This window comes from Schistocerca gregaria, chromosome 1 (genome assembly GCF_023897955.1).
Source record: "Schistocerca gregaria isolate iqSchGreg1 chromosome 1, iqSchGreg1.2, whole genome shotgun sequence".
NCBI lineage: Eukaryota > Metazoa > Arthropoda > Insecta > Orthoptera > Acrididae > Schistocerca > Schistocerca gregaria.
Genome location: NC_064920.1, coordinates 676,046,238 through 676,067,397, shown reverse-complemented (window position 1 = coordinate 676,067,397; position 21,160 = coordinate 676,046,238). Strand labels below are relative to the sequence as shown.

At 45.0% G+C, this 21,160-nt stretch overlaps 1 protein-coding gene across 2 annotated transcripts in view; it reads right to left on the bottom strand.

Annotated features, from left to right (window-relative positions):
• The window catches only part of LOC126363070 (choline transporter-like protein 4), a 243,910-nt gene that overhangs the window by 204,206 nt on the left and 18,544 nt on the right, over positions 1–21,160 (bottom strand). Inside the window, exon 1 of one of the 2 annotated variants that reach the window (XM_050007936.1) lies at positions 18,154–18,444. The exons of the other annotated variant lie outside the window; for it this stretch is intronic. Within the exon in view, the coding sequence (XP_049863893.1) occupies positions 18,154–18,169 (16 nt within the window). The 5' untranslated portion in view covers positions 18,170–18,444. Of the gene's footprint in view, positions 1–18,153; positions 18,445–21,160 lie in introns of those variants that run through there. 2 annotated transcript variants of the gene reach the window in all.

Sequence of the window (21,160 nt, the reverse complement as noted above, 5' to 3'; positions counted from 1 at the left end):
ATGTGCTGTATGTTGGTAGTAAACTACGAGATGAAAGATTGCTGCAGGAACTGACTTATGTGCACTGGGCAGTATCTTATGAGAGGGCACACGTTATAGGCTTGTGATTGGGGTAGACTGAAGAGACAGGCCCCCACCAATAGCTGACTATCTAATTACTTCGCAGATGGTGAGGAGCTCTTTACCGTTAAGTGCTCCTGTGCCATTGAGTGACAGGGAGCTTGCATGATAAAGAAGCGAGTGGCTGTCAGGTGTAGCTGATGCGCTGCTGCAGAACTGCACCAATGGCCATCTGGCTGGAGTAAATGATGGCAATCGGGGCTGTGGGGATGGGTGGGGGCAAGTGAGCAGGATATGTCTTTGAAGTCGCACTTGATGGCAGTAAATCCTCCATGGCACTGACTACTTCCCATTTATTTTGACACATTAAGGGTGGGGTCAAGCAGCACCGCATCATTTAGGTAGCAGCAGAAGCAGCTCAACATGCCAAGGTTCTTGTATGCTTTGGGGTGCAAGGAATCGAGGATGACTTGTACCTCTCAGGCAAGCTATGTGAGCTGGCGGCAGAGTTAGTGTGGCCCTTGAACACCACTTCGCTAACACCAAAAATGCACTCTGTTGTGCTGGCATTGATGCAGGTGTCTTGGAGGCATTCAAAGATAATGCGGAGGTTTTCGAATTGTTCCTCAGGCATTGTGGAGAAAATGAGACTTTGTCTAAGTAGGCGAGAAACTAGAATGGCAGAATTATGGAGTTCAAATATCATGAAGACACACATAAAGGCAAAATGGTATGATGATGATGGTGGTCTCGTGGATGTGCTTGGGTGCAACAGGAATCTGGGTGAAAGTTTTGGAGCAGTCTAACATGCTACAGAATGTAGTCCCAGGCAGCACATTGTTGTAGTTGCATAGCGGCAGCACTGGGTACTTGTCAGGGACAGTACTGGTACTTAGTACTCCATAATCACGCATGGGTGCCAGGAGCCATCCTTTTTTTTTTTTTTTTTTTTTTTTAACAAGGTGACGGGCAGTCACTCATCGGCCCATCAAAGGATGCAGCATGCTGGCAGTGATTAGCTCTTCAAACTCTGCTTAGATGATTTTGAGCTTGTTCATTGGTAGGGCCCATGGCTGCCAGAAGATGTCTCGTCTAGGTGTGGTATCGATGCAATGGACAGTAAAATGGTGGACCTCCCAAGGTGTGTTGGACAGGCATGTGAGAGCAGGAAACTGCACCAGGAAATCAGTCTATAGGCCAGAAAAGCCACATGCTTCACGTCAAGAAACATAGTGAAATGCGTGATCTCCCAGTATTACTGTTAATGATGGCAATGTCAAGGTACAGGCGGTACTTTCTGATGAAATCTGCTCCAATAATGGGGTCACTGATGGTGAAGGTCAAGAGGAAATCCCACTGGAGATTGAGGTCGAGGATGCAATAATGTATGCTGTGGGCGGCGATAGTAGAGTTGTTCGGTGCCATCAGGAGGATCACTTAGGCGGCACCAGAGTTCCATATCAGCCACCGTGGGAAGACAGACTCGTTCAGCCTGGTGTCAGTCAGGAATGGCGTGGTGAAGCAGGTGTCCCAGACGAAAAGGCACTGGGAGACTGAGCAGGAGGCGCGCCTTACCCCAGCAGCTGTTGGAATTTGGGGCCCAAGAGTAGGCCACCTTGCAGTTATCAGCATCCAGGTACCAGAAGAGATGCGCCATGTCGCAAGAGGCATTGGCAGGGCAACTGGAGCTGTGGCAGTGATAGTGTCAGTGCGCTGGTGGCTAGAACTGGGCACTCGGCGGCGGTAGTCTGCAGCATTGCCATGTCGGTGCTGAGGTGGGCGAGGATGACACATACTCCTAACTACTGGCACTGTGCTGTCGATCAGCAGGGATGGTTGTGGATGGTGAAGTCATTAGTGGTGCATCGAGCTCTGAGGATGAGCCCATGATGTGATGGGTGTCAGTGTGACAGCTGTCTGTATTGGAGCTGAAAGATATGCAGCCAGATATAATATGAGAAGCTGTCAGAGACCATGTGTGACTCTGTCAGGCTTGGGAGGTGGCGCAAGACGTGAGTGTTGCTGGTCCCAGTACTGCTCAAGGAAAAGGAGGACATAAGCTGCATCAGAGGCAGTAGCAGTGTCTCGTGTTGTTGGTGGCTGGGGGCAATGAGATGATGTTGCTGACCATCACACATGTCGGCTCAAGTTGGCTGATCACCATCGTGAACTTATTGGTGTAATGGCTGATGCTGCTGCTGGTGAAGATAGCGTCTGCTGAGGAAAACTGCAAGCGTGGGCCCTGAAGATTGAAGGATGGCAGATGATTATGGCATGGCTGGATGAAGCTGCAGCAGCAGGAGAAGGGGGGACCTAGGTTAAGGGCATGCACAGGCCAGGCACAATAGTGGCAGCTGTAGATGTTGGAGCTGATGTGGACAGCCTCATGGAGTCACCAATCCTCACTTGACATGAGTTGTGCCCGCAGGTCGACATTGAAGCATTGTAGTTCGATGAGACACCCAGTGAGGCCGGTGACGATGTCGGTGGGTGCTGGAATGGTGACTGTGGGCAGTGTGGTGTCGGTTGGGCTGATGGCAAAAGTCATGGTCACTAGGTTCCACAGGAGTGGACATGCTAAGTGCTCTAAAGGGAAACAGGTTGTGGTCCAAAGTGGCCCAATAGTGTCTGCATCTCAAAGTTCATCACATGAAACAAAATAGTAACCTTAGAACAATAGTGACTCTAGCACAGAAAAAAATGTAACTTGTGTGGTGCACACATAAGCAGGCGTCTGTTATGTGCGCCTAATGGGACAGGTTGGCTAGGACTGAGGTGGCCGGCAATATGCTGAATTAGAAAATTGAATTACTCAATTTTATAGTTGGGTCACCATTGTAGGAACGTTAGCTCCTACCCAACTTAGTTAAGTAACCTACATAAAAATAGCTAAAATTGAGAATGTGGGAACAACCAAGTTAGGCATGGGCACAATGAATAATATTCACAAGATGTTTAAGACAAAAAGAAACTGTTTTATTGAATTAACGAAACTTCTATCAGGAGCACTGAAATTATCTCAAGAACCAATAGATTTTTAGTGGTCCCTGGAACTATGAGGCACAATATTAATGACACTTATTAGTATGTTGAATACCAAAGAAAGGCATGGCGGCACGAGGCACGGTAAGAATGATGTCCTTAGTAGCCAACTGTACAGAAAATAAACACACCACACATGGTCCAACTTGAGTGTGAAAACAAAGAATAAAGTCACTAAATCGCCTGCTTGAACCATCAACAAATTTTCTAATATCGTGAGGCATGTAGAAAAAAAAAAATAAAGCTCAGGGGAGCTTGAAATATAGACTTAACAAACAATGTCAGAGGCGGTCTGTATGCACAGTAACTAGTCGCTCAGTATTCGCCACCGCTGACAGAAATTTGCCGCCACGAGGTGCGGAACCGATTGACGACTCACGTGAGGAAGTGGCCAGGCAGAATTCAGTAGCATGATACACAATCTTAAAGCGAGCATACCAGCTGTGATAAGCTGGAGCTCGAATCTCGCCTAGCACCCACGTAAGCACATGCACTTGGCTAGTGGGAGAAAATTCCTTTTCGTACGATGCGCTTTTTTGACGTACCACGATGTGTTGCAGGTGCAGAAACAGCGTTTTATGGGCGAGTAATACTTTCGCAACAACCATCAAAGAATGTTTTCGGTACCGCGTACTGCTCTGTTTGAAATGCAAAGTACGTAGCCATGTGATGTGTCCATTACGGCGCAAGTGCGGGTCCAAAAACTATTGTTTTCGCCTCGTAGAGAAGAAGAGAAGAGAACTCAGAGCGAGGTTAGGCCTATGGTAACATAGCAAGGTGCAGAGATATTGTATCTGACAGGTCTCTAGCTGCATAGCAGACCCGAGAGGTTTGGATGGAAGGAGAGGCACATAAAGAAGAATCTCCTTGCATCAGTAGACGACCGTTGCGAGCTAAGCGTTTATGGAACAAGGCCGGACTGCTAAAACAGATGAGCGACGAAGGGTCGCCACAACCATAGGTACAGGGGTTCGTTCTACTACGTAACTTCAGCGCCATGTGCTTAGAGGAGGCAGTTAGCGACAACAGAATCAGAGCCAACCTTTAAAATTACAGTAATTGTGTGAAATTTATTGTATTGAACTGTTACCAACTATATAGAGGTTCGTTTTACTTAGCTCTGGGGTTCTCTAATGGCAAGAATTGCTAACAGCAAATCACCGATTGGCGTGTGTATCGTGGTCTCTGTTTATACAAAGAGCAAGTTTGACCTAACGGACATGTGACATTAAAAACACGGTAAACCGAGTTAACAGAGAGATACATGTCCCTGAGGAATTAAATAAACAGGAAGTGTAGGGAAGCCAAGACGAAATGGCTGCATGGGAAATGTGAAGAAATAGAAAATGAAATGATTGTCGGAAGGACTGACTCAGCATACATCAAAGTCAAGACAACCTTCAACAACACTAAAAGCAAGAATGTCAACGTTAAGGGCGCAATGGCAATTCCACTGTTAACCGCAGAGAAGAGAGCGGATAGGTGGAAGGAGTACATTGAAGGTCTCTATAAGGGGGAAGATTTGTCTGATGTGATAGAAGAAGAAATAGCAGTCCATTTAGAAGGGACAGAGGATCCAGTATTAGAATCAGAAATTAAAAGTGCTCTGGAGAACTTAAGGTCAAATAAGGCAGAATGGATAGATTACATTCCATCAGAATTTCTAAAATCATTGAGGGAAGTGACAACAAAACGACTATTCACATCAGTGTGTAGAATGTATGAATCTGACGACATACCATCTGACTTTCGGAAAAATATCATACATATAATTCCAAAGACTGCTAGAGCTGACAAGTGCGAGAATTATCGCATAATCACCTTAACAACTAATGCATCCAAGTTGGACAATAATAATATACAGAAGACTGGTAAAGAAAATTGAGGACGTGTTAGAAGGCGATCAGTTTGCTTTAGAAAAGGTAAAAGTACTAGAGAAGCAATTCTGATGTTGTGGTTCATAATGGAAGCAAGACTAAAGAGAAATCAAGACACATTCATAGGATTTCTTGAACTGGAAAAAGCGTTCGACAACGTAAAATGGTGCAAGATGTTCGAAATTCTGAGAAAAATAGGGGTAAGCTGTAGGAAGAGCCGGGTAATATACAATATGTACAAGAGCCAAGAGGGAATAATAAGAGTGGACGACCAAGAATGAAGTGCTCGGATTAAAAAGTGTGTAAGACGGGGATGTAGTCTTTCGCTCCTATTGTTCAATCTGTACATCGAAGAAGCAATGACGGAAATAAAAGAAAGATTCAGGAGTGGAATTAAAACTCAAGGTGAAAGATATCAATGATATGATTCGTTGATGACATTGCTATCCTGAGTGAAAGCAAAGAAGAATTACATGATCTGCTGAATGGAATGAACAGACTAATAAGTACAGAATATGCACTGAGAATAAACTGAAGAAAGACGAAAGTAATCAGAAGCAGCAGAAACAAAAGCAGCGAGAGACTTAACATCTGGATTGATGTTCACGAAGTAGGTGAAGTTAACGAATTCTGCTACCTCGGCAGCAAAATCACCAATGACCAATGAAGCAAGGAGGACACCAAAATCAAACTAGCACTGGCAAAAAGGGCATTCCTGGCCAAGAGAAGTATACTAGTATCAAACACAGGCCTTAATTCGAGGAAGAAATTTCTGAGAATGTACATCTGGAGTACAGCACTTTATGGTATTGGAAAATGGACTGTGGAAAAACCGGAACTGAAGATAATCGAAGCATTTGAGATATGCTGCTGCAGACGAATGTTAAAAAATTAGGTGGACTGATAAGTTAAGGAATGAGGAGGTTCTGCGCAGAATCGGAGAGGAAAGGGATGTGTGGAAAACATTGATAAGGAGGAGGGGCAGGATGATAGGACATCAGTTACGATATCAGGGAATTACTTCCATGGAACTCGAGGGAGCTGTAGAGAGCAAAAAGTGTAGAGGAAGACAGAGGTTGGAACAAATAATTGAGGACTAAGTTGCAAGTGCTACCTCTGAGATGAAGAGGTTGGTACAGGAAAGGAATTTGTCGCGGGCCGCATCAAACCAGTCAGAAAACTGGTAACTCCTGCCCCTCCGAAGAAAAAGTAGGGGAACCTGGTTATATATACGCGTAAATACTGCCGAGGGCGATCAAATGATTAGTGAAATTTAGCCTGTCAGGAACTGGCACATGGGTCTGCCACTCATGAATTGCAAGTTCTGTTACATCTCTTCCAATTTACTCATCTAAAACTACATGTTACAACGAATTAGCGCCCTATGAAGTCGCATGTATTAACTTGGTAGCCATGCCGGGAGGGGTGGGGGGTGGGGAAGCAGAGTTAAACCAAAGCGACTGTGCTGATGGCAGATGGTCTGACATGGACTAGGACAATAAACAGTCACAGTTTCATTCATTATACGCGACTTTAATCGCGTTATACGCAATTTTCACCGAAACATTATTGTTTGCTATGCTGATGCCAACGAGTTGGTTCCTATGTCTCCATCCATAATCTTGCCTAAACAAAGCAATCTGAACTTACAGCGGACCACCTGAGCTTAGAACGAACCACGTTCCAAAGAAAAGACATATTCAAGACTCGACTGCCCAAGAAAGTTTGTCTTAAAAAAGCAGTCCGTTGGAGAGCTGGCCTCTCTCTTCACATGAAGGGGGAGGACTGTTACGTGCGTCTGGCTAACAAAGCGGACCAAAAGAAAGGGATAGCTCCAAGTTCACGGCATTCTACGTTACTGTACATCCACGGAATGCACACAGCGAGGTTGGTATTACTAAGCTCTGAGTAAGGAGGTGGGGCGGGGGAACTTCGCTGTCCTCCACCCGATTTAAAAACGCTCACCTACACGTTTAAAATGGTTCAAAACAAACATTCTTGACACTCTAGCAATGCATAAAATGGAAAAATAAGGAAGGGGCGAAAGACATACCCCTCTCAGCAGCATGAATGCTTGTTAATGAGATGGGGGAAGCATTGGACCGGTACATTCAATTTATATCTACGATTTGTGCCTGAGGAGGCTGCCCGCAAAATTGTGCTGACAAAAGAGGAGAAGCAACGCCATCTGGAAATTGTACAGGACATGTTGGTTCAGTTTTCTGAACACAGACAGTAAGACGTTAGTTTTGGAAACATATGACGTTCCAGAGGTCAAAAAAGTAACGCAGGTCTGTAGCAATGTCAAGGTCATCTTGACAGTTTTCTGTGACACTCATGGGATGGTTGCATCACAAATACAAACAAGGTCTTTCGTCACCTCGTGATGCTGTGAGGTGCAAACCACAGGATACGTGGCCAGCAAAAATTTGATAGTCCATCATGATAACGCAGCTGTCCATGCTGCGTACGCCTGACTGAGACTTCCCTTGCCAAACACAACATCCCTATGGCTAGTCAGGCTCCCTATTCCCCTGGCATGGCTTCATGTGAGTTTTGGCTATACCGCTAAAAGAAACATGATTCGAGCCAAGAGGAGATATGCAGAATATGACAGCCTGGCTGATCACTTCACAAGACGAGATCCAGAAGTGTCTCCAACAATACCGGGAGTGATGGCAGAAGTGTGTGCATTACCAAGAAGACTACTTTAAAGAGATGTGAGGGTTCTGTACCTCCATATAAATAAATTTATTTCTGCCAATCAAAGGTTCAATACTTTTGAACACTGCAATTCACGTTAATTGCTGTCTAGAGGCTGATATGAAAATATACATCTCTTCATCACACCCCACACAAGCTCTATGGGTGACAAACCCAGGGACTGGGCAGGCTAGTCAAGGATCTGTGCATTCCTCAAAGCGTCTGGTGTGAAATGCAGGAATATTCCATTTGGTGTCCTGGTCATGGAGGATATGACAACAGGGTTTACAGTTCACATCACATACTGAAAAGCATATAGCTCATTCAACCATTACCCAACCCGTCCTGTTGTCATATCGATTAGCTCTCCTCAACATGATTCCGAATGTTGGAGGAAAATGGGTCTCGAGAACTGCTGTATCCTGTGACCTTGCATCAAGTCACCTACGGTTATATTGGCGTCCATCTGATCACCACAGACAGAAGTGAAACTCGTCGCTGAACGCTACATAATGCCACTCAATTCCACATTTGACTCTGGCTCCATACCATGCAAGTCTCTGTTGACGATGACACACCTTCTACAACCTCAGGCCGCATTTCAGCTGTTCATCAGAGAAAGCTGAAAAATACTAAGCAATCCTACAATCTTCTCACTGTGCAGTCCTTCAGGAAAGGCTCGTGCCTACTCTTCTTTCCACACTCTTGTCCTGAGTTAATCTTCTCATCACTCATTCTGCAGCCATAATACTTCAACCAACTGTCATTACAGTCTGCTCTCATGTCCCTCATGCCATGAATCGACCTATCTCAAAGTCGGAACGTGGTAATAAGCTGCACGTGCTAGTATTTTGGGCATGCTGTATTGGGATGTCCACCTGAAAAGTTACAGACGCCCCCAACAGCCAACATGTACACGTACCGTTCTTCACCTGTAGGTATGGCTTCGTTTTCTACGCTATAAACATTGGAGATAAGATGGCATAAGGACGAAATTTTAAACAATGTAGCCAACAGGCTTGGAAATTCTGCTGCCGTAACCTATTAACGCCAAATTTTGCCGCACTTTCCTAACGGATACGTTCGTCATACACCTCACACTGATTTCTGCAGTCATTTCACGCAGTGTTGCTTGTCTGTTAGCACTTACAACTTCACGCAAACATCGCATCTCTCTGTCGGTACGTGAGTATTGTTGGCCACTAGGCTGTCCGTGGTGAGAGGTAATGCCCAAAATTTGGTTTCTTAGCACGCTCATGACACTGTGGATCTCTCGGAATATTGAATTCCCTACCGCAGGGCTTCCCAACCTTTTCAGCTGGCGGACCCCTTCTTCAGTCAAAAATCCATGGCGGACCCCTAGTCAGTCAAGAGCACAGTAACTTCAGATTTCAGAGCGAAACCAATAGGAACTGAAAGCTTCCTAATGCAAGTGCCACGTTCCCAACGACCCCCCCCCCCCCCCCCCCCCCTGAAGTATCAATAGTCTTTGGTTTAGAGATAAATGAAAACAACTTGAAATTAACGATCCAATTTGAATTCCCACTGTATCCAGACACTCACTAGTTGATTTACTCCCTTTGTTCAACACACTATAGCCTGATTAAAATTACTTGGTAATTAAATTTCACACTTACTAGTGGATTTACTCTCTTTGTTCAACACACTATAGCCTGATTAAAATTACTTGGCAATTGAAATTTCACACGATGGAGCTTTCTTCTTCCAAGAGCAATCAACGTCACGTCCAAACTGTTCGCTGTTGACAAGCTGTCGCTTATGGTCTGTTCACTTCCACTATTTGGCTACTGTTGTCTAAGGAGCATGCATATTTCGTACAGTCGTGTGTGTGTGTGTGTGTGTGTGTGTGTGTGTGTGGTTTTTCTTGAAATCCGAAGAAAAATGTTCACATGTATGTAAAGTCTTCCTTTGGTCGTCCTCCCTCCTCATTCATTTCAACTGGAAACTTCCCTTATTGTGAAGGCGATGGAGGAACTGCCGCCTTCTTCAATGATCCTGAGTTCAGCCACCGATCCATGTTAGAAGTAATAAACTGGTCAAAAATGGTCTTATGAGACAGGTAGTGCACTGACAAAGCAAGTTTAATATTTAATGATGCCTGGGGTCGCATACGTGCCAGCGAGCGGTGTGATTGGTCGTCAAAGCTCGCTCCGCGCATGCGTAAAACGTTTCAGCGTGAGCCAGCGCACTAACTACCCCCGTATTGTTGCTAAACAGTCGATCAGAGAAGCCGCATTCTCCGGCATTAAACTGTGCATACGTTCTCACTTAGTAACCGAATAGGTTGCTTGGGTATACGACCTGATGTAAAAGTACACATGTTGTTCACACGAAAAAAAAGTGGTGAATTTGATTTTCACATTTTTATTCAATAATTTTACTCTTTATTTTACACGATTTGGTGAAAGGTGGCCGTGGATCCCCCTAGAAAGAGCCGGCGGATCCCTAAGGGGTCCGCGGACCACAGATGGGGAAGCCCTGCCCTAACGATTTCCGAAACGGAAATCCCATGCATCCAGCTCCAGTTACTTCTCCGTGCTTAAAATCTGTTAATTCCCGCCGTGCGGCCATAATCACGTGGGAAACCCTTCTTCATGAATCATGTGAGTACAAATCATCGTTCCACCAATGCGTTGCCCTTTTATACCTTGTGTACACGATACAACTTGGTTCAAATGAATCTGAGCACTATGGGACTTAACTTCTGAGGTCATCAGTCCTCTAGAACTTAGAACTAATTAAACCTAACTAAACTAAGGACATCACACACATCCATGCCCGAGGCAGGATTCGAACCTGTGACCGTAGCGGTTCCAGACTGTAGTGCCTAGAACCGCTCGGCCGCCCCGGCCAGCCCACGAAACTACTTCCATCTTTATATGTGCATATCGCTATGCCACGACTTTCATCACCTCAGTGTATAATAATGTAAAATGTAACAACTTGAACGTAATTGCCAGATGTATTGGAGGTTTGGTTTTCTGTGTTTCCTTGTGGCAGTTGGCACCGTGCGCATATGCACTGCTTACTTCACGTAAATGCGCGCCAGTAGGCTTGTGACTCCGCTTAAGCCTGTTACGTTGGTACAACGTCGTTTACGGCGTCAGTGTTGACAGTGTCCAGCTGGCGATCTCATCACTTACGTAATAAAGAAGAAATGGGACAAGCGGCTTCAAGAAACTGAGTGTTTGCTTTCGATATCGAGCCACCACGCTAAGCGCGCAGTTCCTGAGGCTGCTGTTGGATTAACAATCCGACAAGCAAGTAGGCAGTTCCAGTTACCTCGTTCGACAGTACACGGTGTCGTCCATAAAAGGTTCTGCCCAAGGGTGTAGAAACTGCAGTTTCGTCACAAAATCAAGCCTGAATACAGGCCATGACAGAAGATAGTCGCGGAGACGACTCTGGGAAAATAGTTGAAAATGAGGCACTCCTCGATTTCGTCTGTTTCTAGGACGAAGCTGCTCCATACTTACACACGGTTAACACGCATAATGGTCGCATCTGGGGAAATGACCCCCCCTCCCCCCGCAGTAACAGAAGTGTGGACGTGATTCTCCGAAAGTGAATGTGCGGTGTGGATTGTTAAAGGAGATGGGTATAGGGCCATTCGTCTTTGCGGAACCTACGGTTAATGCAGCAACGTACGTAGACATGTTGGAGCTGTATGCTACGCCACAACTTCCTCGTGACGTGATCGTTCAACAACATGTCGCACCATGCCATTTGCTCACACAGTGAGGGACATTTTGGATCATGACTGCCCCAGATCCTTGGATTGGGAGGCCCCAAACGAGCCCTGACACAATGTCACTTGACTTTTTTCTGCGGGGTTTTATCAAGACTCAGATGTACCAGACATCAGTTCGTGATCTACCAGATCTGCGCCAGCCATAGTGCAGATCGTGCCACGGTGGTTAGTTGGTTCATTCGGGGGAGGGGACCAAACAGTAAGGTCATCGGTCTCATCGGATTAAGGAAGGATGCGCAAAGAAGTCGGCCGCGTCCTTTCAAAGGAACCATCCCGGCATATGCCTGAAGCGATTTAGGGAAATCACGAAGACCCAAAATCAGCATGGCCGCAGCGGGTTTGAACCGTCGTCCTCCTGAATGCGAGTCCAGTGTGCTAATCACTGCACCACATTGCTCGGTGGTGTATTAGGGGTGTTAAAAGGAACATATGAGTTATCATACTTGTAAAAACGTATCGTCAATACATTTCTGCAGTTATTATATTTTACATTATAATACGTTTAATCCAGACACCATGAAGGTTTTGTAAATCTCCTCCCAAACTTAGTTCTTGCAGAACGACACAGCTTGAATCTCATCGAATCTGTTACTCATATCAAAAAAGATAGTTTTGAAATCTTGTACTTTCCTGTATAAACTTCGGCGTACATATCCACGGAAAGAGTTAAGGTAAGATGCTGGGAAGGAGGCACACGGGCACCCCCGCATCTGTGGAGTTTTCCTCAAACAGTTCTGACACGCTCTTTTATGAGAATTAAGAGTGACTGTTATTTCTCTGTGTTCAGTAGTAACATTTTATTTCTTTCCTTTGTGGATTTTACTACAGTTGCAGTCACGTGAGCTACCTTAAGAGTGCAGATTCATGCAGAGCGTCAATGTCGCCTGATTCACTTTTGAGTTAGCAACTTTTGCAGACAGCTGTTTGTGAGCTATTATCGGCAGCCGTAGTTCTTAGTTCGTACCGAGGTTCAGATAGATATTTTACGAGCTTCAAGCACTCTCATATCTAAACTGTGCTTATGGTTCTGCCAGCTTTAACCATAGCTTGCGTGTCTCAGTTTTTTTAGATTATCAGATAAGGTAGCTTTAGACCTGTTCAGTTCTTTCACTTATTTAATTAGCCATGCGTAACAGTAAAAAATGCTTACGGAGTGTGTCTTGTGCGCAGATGCAGAAGGAGACGGCCACAGTCCGCATACAGCCGAAGTTACAGTAACAGTCTTCTAGCTGCGTCGCTGGGTTTCGGCGACACTTGGGCCTTCGGGGTCAGTCCTGTTATACTAGTCGTGCTATTGGCGCCGTCTGGGATCCCTGATTTCGTCGTACCTTGTAATGCGTTTTATGCGACTATTTCACTCTCCCACAAGCGTGAACAGCGGGCAGTACTGTTGTAATGGATTTATAGGTGAAAGTTGAATGCGTGTACTAGCCGTAAGCTGTCGTCGACCGCCATAACAATAGAACAATGAAAAAATGTTCTTTGCTAAGACTACTACTGAGTCACCATGAGCTAGTCCAGCTGTTAGGACTAGGACCTGATCTTCCAGCAAGGTCCTGTTTGCACAGATGGAGTTATTCTGAGCTACAAAGTAACTTGCGTGATGGAGCCCCTCGACGGGCAGATAGGTCACGAAGGGATTGCAGTGTAGAACCGGTACGCTTCCATGGATTCTCCCCGCACTTGTGGGAGGTTCTGCTGGCCACTTTGAAGTGAACTCGCGCCTGTACCAATGTAGTATGTTGCCTAGGCTCAGTAGCCATCGACCCTTCTATTCAATGGCTAGCTGCGACCAACATTAATCCTTTGCGTTTGGGACTAGGTGACACCGTCCATTCTGCAATGATATCAGATACAGATTTCTTAACCAGTTAGATGTACATCATAAAGCAGTGGGCAAGTCCTCTGTAGTTGTCATCGAGGGGAATAAATGTCACTGCCGTTCAGTAAAAGAAAATTCAAACTACACTACTGGCCATTAAAATTGCTAGACAAAGAAGAAATGCAGATGATAAACGGGTATTCACTGGACAAATATATTATACTAGAACTGACATATGATTACATTTTCACGCAATTTGGGTGCATAGATCCTGAGAAATCAGTATCCAGAACAACCACCTCTGGCCGTAATACCGGCCTTGATACGCCTAGGCATTGAGTCAAACAGAGCTTGGATGCTGCCCATGCAGCTTCACCACGATACCACAGTTCATCGAGAGTAGTGATTGGAGTATTGTGACGAGCCAATTGCTCGGCCACCATTGACCAGACGTTTTCAATTGATCAGAGATCTGGAGAATGTGCTGGCCAGGGCAGCAGTCGAACATTTTCTGTATCCAGAAAGGCCCGTATAGGACCTGCAACATGCGGTCGTGCATTATCCTGCTGAAATGTAGAGTTTCGCAGGGATCGAATGAAGGGTAGAGGCGCGGGTCGTAACACATCTGAAATGTAACGTCCACTGTTCAAAGTGCCGTCAATGCGAACAAGAAGTGACCGAGGAGTGTAACCAATGACACGCCATACCATCATGCCGGGTGATACGCCAGTGTGGCGATGACGAATACACGCTTCCACTGTGAGTTCACCGAGATGTCGCCAAACACGGATGCGACCATCATGATGCTGTAAACAGAAGCTGGATTCATCCGAAAAAATTACGTTTTGCCATTCGTGCACACAGGTTCGTCCTTGAGTACACTATTGCAGGTGCTCCTGTCTGTGACGCAGCGTCAAGGGTAACCGCAGCCAAGGTCTCCGAGCTGATAGTCCATGCTGATGCAAACGTCGTCGAACTGTTCGTGCAGATGGTTGTTATCTTGCAAATGTCCGCATCTGTTGACTCAGAGATCGAGACGTGCTGCACGATCCGTTACAGCCATGCGGATAAGATGCCTGTTATCTCGACTGCTAGTGATGCGAGGCCGTTGGGATCCAGCACGGCATTCCGTATTACCCTCCTGAACCCACCTATTCCATATTCTGCTAGCAGTCATTGGATCTCGACCAACGCGAGCAGCAGTGTCGCGATACGATAAACCGCAATCGCGACAGGCTACAATCCGACCGTTATCAAAGCCGAAAACGTGATGGTACGCATTTCTCCTCCTCACACGAGACATCACAATAACGTCTCACCAGGAAACGCCGGTCAACTGCTGTTTGTGTATGAGAAATCGGTTGGAAACTTTCCTCATGTCAGCACGTTGTAGGTGTCGCCACGGCGCCAACTTTGTGTGAATGCTCTGAAAAGCTAATCATTTGCATATCACAGCATCTTCTTCCTGTCGGTTAAACTTCGCAGTAGCACGTCATCTTCGTGGTGTAGCAATTTTAATGGCCAGTAGTGTAGTCGGCAGTGACAGATGAGTGCTAGGAAAAGAGTGAAGGAGGTATTCCGAGTGAAAGAGGAATAAAGAGAAGGAGAAAGGGGAAGTGGTTAAGAACCAGTGATAATGAGACACATAGTCTGTGGGAATGACAACAAGGAAGAGAGAGGCAATGACAGTAAGAAGAGACAGCACCAGTGGGATTGAGTGTTGTGTTGTCCTCCTCATTATTTCATCATCATTGTCACACAAGTTGCCCAATGTGGAGTCAACTGAAAAGTCATGCAACTCGCCAGCCGAAAATCCCAGGTGAGACTCCCGGCCATGAATGCCAGACTGTCACTACATTTATTTTTTTTCAGTAAGATGATCCTCCTGTTGGGTATACAAATGGTCCTTAGCCCAAGGACTATCCAAAGCGCTTGACCTTACCTTTCTCTCTCCAATAGCGCCTGAGGTGTGAGCCCCGGAAAAATCCCGTTTTTATGCGCGGTATTTTGGAATATATTTGTACCGTATGCTGTCGCATGCATACCGTTTGGCGTAGTCTTATACACCGCCAAGAGTTTTTAGAGTGTGAAAATCGGAGAAGTGGATTTTCCCCCTTTTCGCCGCTCCTGAGTGTGAACACTCAGGACGGCGGCTTTTGCCGTGCCGGGCCAGTAATCCCGTCCCTGCCCGTCTCGGCGCGCAGTGTGAATCGCAGCCTTAATCTAAGACAGGGGCAAGAAGGGTAGGAGAACTCGCATGCCTCTTCCATTTCACTCTTAAACCGTCCTTTTTGTTTCGGCCAGTTTTTGCGCCCTCTCTGTGCCTCCGCCATTGGCTATCTCCTCCCTCCCCTCCCGTCTATAGCAAAGTAGCAACCCATGTCCGGATACGAGCCTTGAACCGGATTAACGACTGTCGGGTTGGGTCTCTTGCTAGCGTGAATGCAGGTTTTAGGCGTTTTCTTACACACATCTAGGAAAATGCCTAGATAGTATCCCATCTCCAGCTCAGAAATACAACAAAAACAGTTACAACAAACCAATATGGGGAGAAAATTACATGATTCGCAGACACGATTTGTCCTCTCTCTCCAAAAACTATAGAGTAAATGACACTGTGGTGAAAACGATAGTATCAGGACAAAGAAGAAAACATCATTATTTACACATCCAGCATGGGCCGAATCTCATCATATGCCTAACCAGCGAGTAACAAGAACGACGCTAAAGAGATACCAAGAAAATCTGCACTCCTGTACTGGAATAGTTCCGCGTTCTACTAACTCTTCCAAAATTTCTACAAGGCTTACATTCTTAATATAATGAGTTGGAGCATACGTTCGTGGCGTTTTTCCATAAGTTTAATAAATACAACAGATACACATGACATTTAGTCATCAACAGTCTGCCAACGCTGTGGTAACTTTTCGATTCCGCGAGTGTAGAAATCACGTGGTTTTGACGCGAAGAACTTGTCGAGACCTGTTGGGGACGCATTTTCATCCGGAAAGGAAATTCCTTGAAGGCCGTTCCACAGCAGGCAGAAAAGGTGAAAATCTTAGATAAGGTGGGTGCAGAATGACTTCCTGACTCAACTCCTGTATAGTATTTGTAGTGAGCGTAGCAGGAATGCGGACGGGCATTATGGTGTAGCATCGCTTCGCGCAGGCTTCTTGATCGTCGTTCTTGGACTGTATCTGCAAGACGCCTCAGCTGTTGACAATAAATGTCAGCAGTGATGCTTACCCCTCGGGGAAGCAATTCGTAGACGCCAAACCGTCGCTGCTCCACCAGATCCGTAACGTTTTCTTTTGTGGATGCGAGCAGGTCTTCGTACGGGGAGTTTCTGCTGTGTTTGGGCACAACCATTCCTTTCTTTTCCTTATGTTAGCATAAAGACATTATTTCTCGTCATCAGTAACGATATAGGATAGAAATGGTCGGTGTTGTTCACGAGCCATTTAATGACGAGCAAGCAGAGTTGCACATATGGCCACCCGCTGATTTTTGTGATTTTGGCACAGAGCCTGCGGTACTACACACACCCGATTTTTTTAACCTTGCCCATTGCATGCAAATGTCGTACGATGATGGTATGATCACAGTTCATCACATCTGCCAGTTCTCGAGTACAGTGACGTGGGACATTGTGGATTAAACGATCTTCATCAAAACCAGAAAGTCCTCCAGAAGGTGGAGAGTGAGTAATGTAAAAACGATCCTCCTTGAAACGAGAAAACCATTTTCTTGCTGCCTCCGCTGCTGTCACCCCTGCAGAGAACTCAAACAGAAGAATACGTAGGAAATGTTCCGATGTCTCCACTTGGCACTCCATTTTCCAGCGTCCACAGCTCCACTCACTATCTCCAAACGACAATATGTAAACTCAAATAGCACGAGTGAACTACAAATAAATGACAGTCGCTAAATAAACTCGAAGCAACCGGAATATCAACACACAAAACAAAAACGTTACGAACTTATGCATCAACCTGATATTATAGTGGTAACAGCAGTAAATATACCAACAGGAAGTTTTTGTTTAGATCTCTCACCCTCATCTGTCAAATCAGATATCACGACGGAGAAAATTCGGAGGTCACTCAATTTAGTCGTCAGGCAGTTTGTGTTCGACGCACAGTGAAAGAACATGTCGCTACCAAAGGAAAGGTGTCTAATGATATCAATGGCATTGAATGAAACGTAATGCACGCAAATTTTTCGTGGAACTCGTAGAATTGAATTTCACCATGGCTTACGAGAGGGAAAAGAGAATGCGATTTTAAAATTTTGACTTTGAGGCCGACAGCGACCGATTTCAAGACTGGATGCGACAGAGCCGGCGAACAAAATCGGACATGACGTTTATCAAGGACCCATGCCTGCATATATCTTAAACTACTTAAGCAAACCACGGAAAGCCGGCCGGGATGGACCAGCAGTTCTAGGCGCTACAGTCTGGAGCGGCGCGACCGCTACGGTCGCAGGTTCGCATCCTGCCTCGGGCATGGATGTATGTGATGTCCTAAGGTTAGTTAGTTTTAAGTAGTTCTAAGTTCTAGGGGACTGATGACCTCAGAAGTTAAGTCCCATAGTGCTCAGAGCCATTTGAACCGTTTTTGAAACCACGGAAAACTAAAACTGGACGACCGGACGGTGATCTGAACATTGCTACTTTTCAAGGCGACTCTAGTGCCTTAAGCATTCCACTAACTCACTCGATTGAACTTTCTCGTCATTGTGCTGTGTGCGCTAGCAAATAGCAGTGGTCATGCTATGGCGCAGAATCCTTAAAATGTAGTAAGGAACAGCTTTATAGTGTTCAAATGCAGACAAGTGTACTGTTTCATTAGCGCAGCAACGTGGTTTCCTCCTACCTTTAACAGACGACATTCCTCAAAGGACGGCTCGGTCACTGTGACATTGCCTGCGGAGAAACCGCACTGCCCTAAGAGACCGCTGCAGGCGAGCGCGACACACTGCCTGCTTTCCCTCACTGGCCGCTGCACAACACACTAGCAGTCCCCCCTGCGACACCGCAGAGAGAGCTCTGTTCACAGACATCCGACACAGCCACAGATAATTCTTGCACGTGGGGCCCCAAGCTCGGAGGGCAGTAATCTGACGCTAGGATTCGTTGCTACAGCTGCGTCACGAGTCAATGCACACAGGCGCAGCCTGCTGTTGCGCGTTTGATGCGGGCAGTGGGGGAGGGAGCAGAGGGACCGATGCAACAGTAGTTCCGCTGGACGCCGCAGGCCGGCGCTTCAGGACGAAGATGCCGAATATGTTAGGAACTATTTATATATTCCGCTCCGGTCGCTGCCGCCTCCCCTCGACAGCTACACCGTGTGACAACGGTCCATCGGTAAGAGGTCGTCCGTTCCAACAGAAAAAAAAAAGTGATCAGAAAGATGCAAACGCAGCGAAGAAAACTGAAGAGCATCTTTGGATGTGTTGCTTCGTCCATTTAGAACTAATAAATGGTGTTGCGGAAATGGAGCACACAACTAGACGTAACTCGAATTCATGCCACTAGAATTTCAATCTTCACGTGCTCTGTTTTCTAAGAGGCAACTCTGAGTTTATGTATCACTTGGGGGAGAGGCAAGCTGAGATGCAGTTAGGGCTGCAAGGTGTCTAACATTTACTCTCGAATCCGGTCAAATATGTACAACTCCGGTCTGTCTGGCTTTATACCCATGAAGTAGAGTACACAAAGCGAAAGCCAGTTCCAATCTAAAGAGGGGAAATAAGGAGATATTCCATAGATATAGACACACAAACCAATGTTATTCTTATGTCTGTGTCCTACGATTTTGTTCGGTGACCGAACGAGCTTTTAAGAAGAATGAACACTTAGTTGCTATCGTAAGAAACGAATGATAAGGCTGTTTACTGATTTTGTTTTTGGCTTAAGCAGATTTAAGGTTGATTTCGTAGAAAACTGTCTGTAATTGATTATTAATACTCGATTGAAAGTACTGACGTGACTGTTTCTATTTAAAATAAGTATCCGGCTTTTAGAGCAAAATGTCCAGCTAAACATAACTTCAAGTCAAGCGGTTCTATTTTCGGACCTGGCAATCCCACATGCAGGGAAAATTTATCAATCACAGACTTCATACCTCTAGATAGCACTACCATGTGGCTACTACTAACGCTTCACACGGTAAGACAAAATTCGCACAATGAAGCCGCTGTCGTGTTAGGTGATTGTCGTTAACACTGACTGACATGACATAATTTTCCAAGACATTCAACGTAAGTTCTTGTGGAATAACAGGCAAAATATTTGATTACAGTTTGTCATACATGACTACCTTAAAAATATGTGTTTCACCGTCACTATTTGTTCATGTATTATTGCTGTTAATCGTACTTAATAACGCTTTCAACGTAACCGACTACGGAAAGTTGACGATATTGTCAAGTACTGAACATCTGCTGAGCACTGGCTATTTCCTAGTAAATACAGTTGGTAATGCATTTTCTGGGTTAAAAAAAGTGGAATCTAACCTTATTATCCCCCTTGTGTTTAAAGAGTAAGATTTTGCTGTGGCAGAAACCAAAAATCATGTTCTTGTTACGGGCAACGCTAGAACTTAATATGCTCCTCCTCAGGCTTCAGAATTTGAAGGCCAACTCATCTTATTAACTCCAAGTAGACAGAAACGAAGAAACAAGATCTTCAACAAATGGTGATCCTATTACAACGAAACAGTGCCACAATATTTTTGAAGAGATCGTAATATGTGATTTACAACGGTTTCAACAAGCTCCTCTATTAAACGGATGCGGGTTGATTCAGAAGCACACATGGTGCAACAAGGTGTACAACAAAAATAAATAAAAGCAGAATGAAGTGTAGTACAGCGTCCTGCATGTGATGAGTTCTGTGTTGAATCTGCATCAGAAGACTGGAGAGTACGTAGCAAATGCCACTCATGGTGGCTTGAGGAATGATCAAACATTGAACGAGGGAAACTGTATGTGATTTCTGTTAATGAAAAACACTGATTTTCAGTTACATTAATTTTCAACATAACAAATCTTCCTTTACTTAATACTCAATAAGAAATACATAAAATGTAGAATTAATTGCTGTGTTGTTTGTACTTCCCATATGTATTGAACTTACTGATATCCTGCCCTGTGTTTCAAAGTTATCTTGGGCAGGGATTGAGGAATCCATTTTGAAAATTGGGAAAATAATCATCAACAACTTCTTCCAACATCTTCCATCATAGTTTTTATATGAGGGTGATATGTTGACGCTGATGGTGCCGCTTTTTTTTCTTTTAGAACACCGTCCAGCGCAAATATGACAATTCTGTGTCCTGTTAAATGGATGTTAGGAGCAAATTTGCGTTACTGGACAAGAAGGTATGGAACATAGCTGTATCTCTTTTCTACATTTTTATTTTTCTGAAGCTTTTGAAATGTAATATTTCGTGGATTTTCTAGAGTTCATGTACTCTTTCTTCTACTATCAGACAATTCCTATTTTTTTACATTTTTATCACTCACTGATGCATGCTAAAAAACAAATCTGCCATTCATTTTACACAAAGTATTCCGTTGGTTGGGTCTGACATACATCCCACGCTTCCAAGTGATATTCCAGTACAGATTAAACGAATGTTTCAGATTTAAATATCAGTCTTAGGTGATGTGACGAATGAACCGAGCCTTCTACTTACTTGAGCCACGAAAGAATGTACATGAGCGTCTGATACATATTCATTCATATTACTACCCCGAGATACTTGTATGATATGGACTGTGAGCTTGTGCTGGAGCTTGTTTTCAGCTGTCGCTTCTTCACAGACACACTCAATACCTGAAACCAGTCTGATATTACAAGCGATTCTGCGCGTCGTG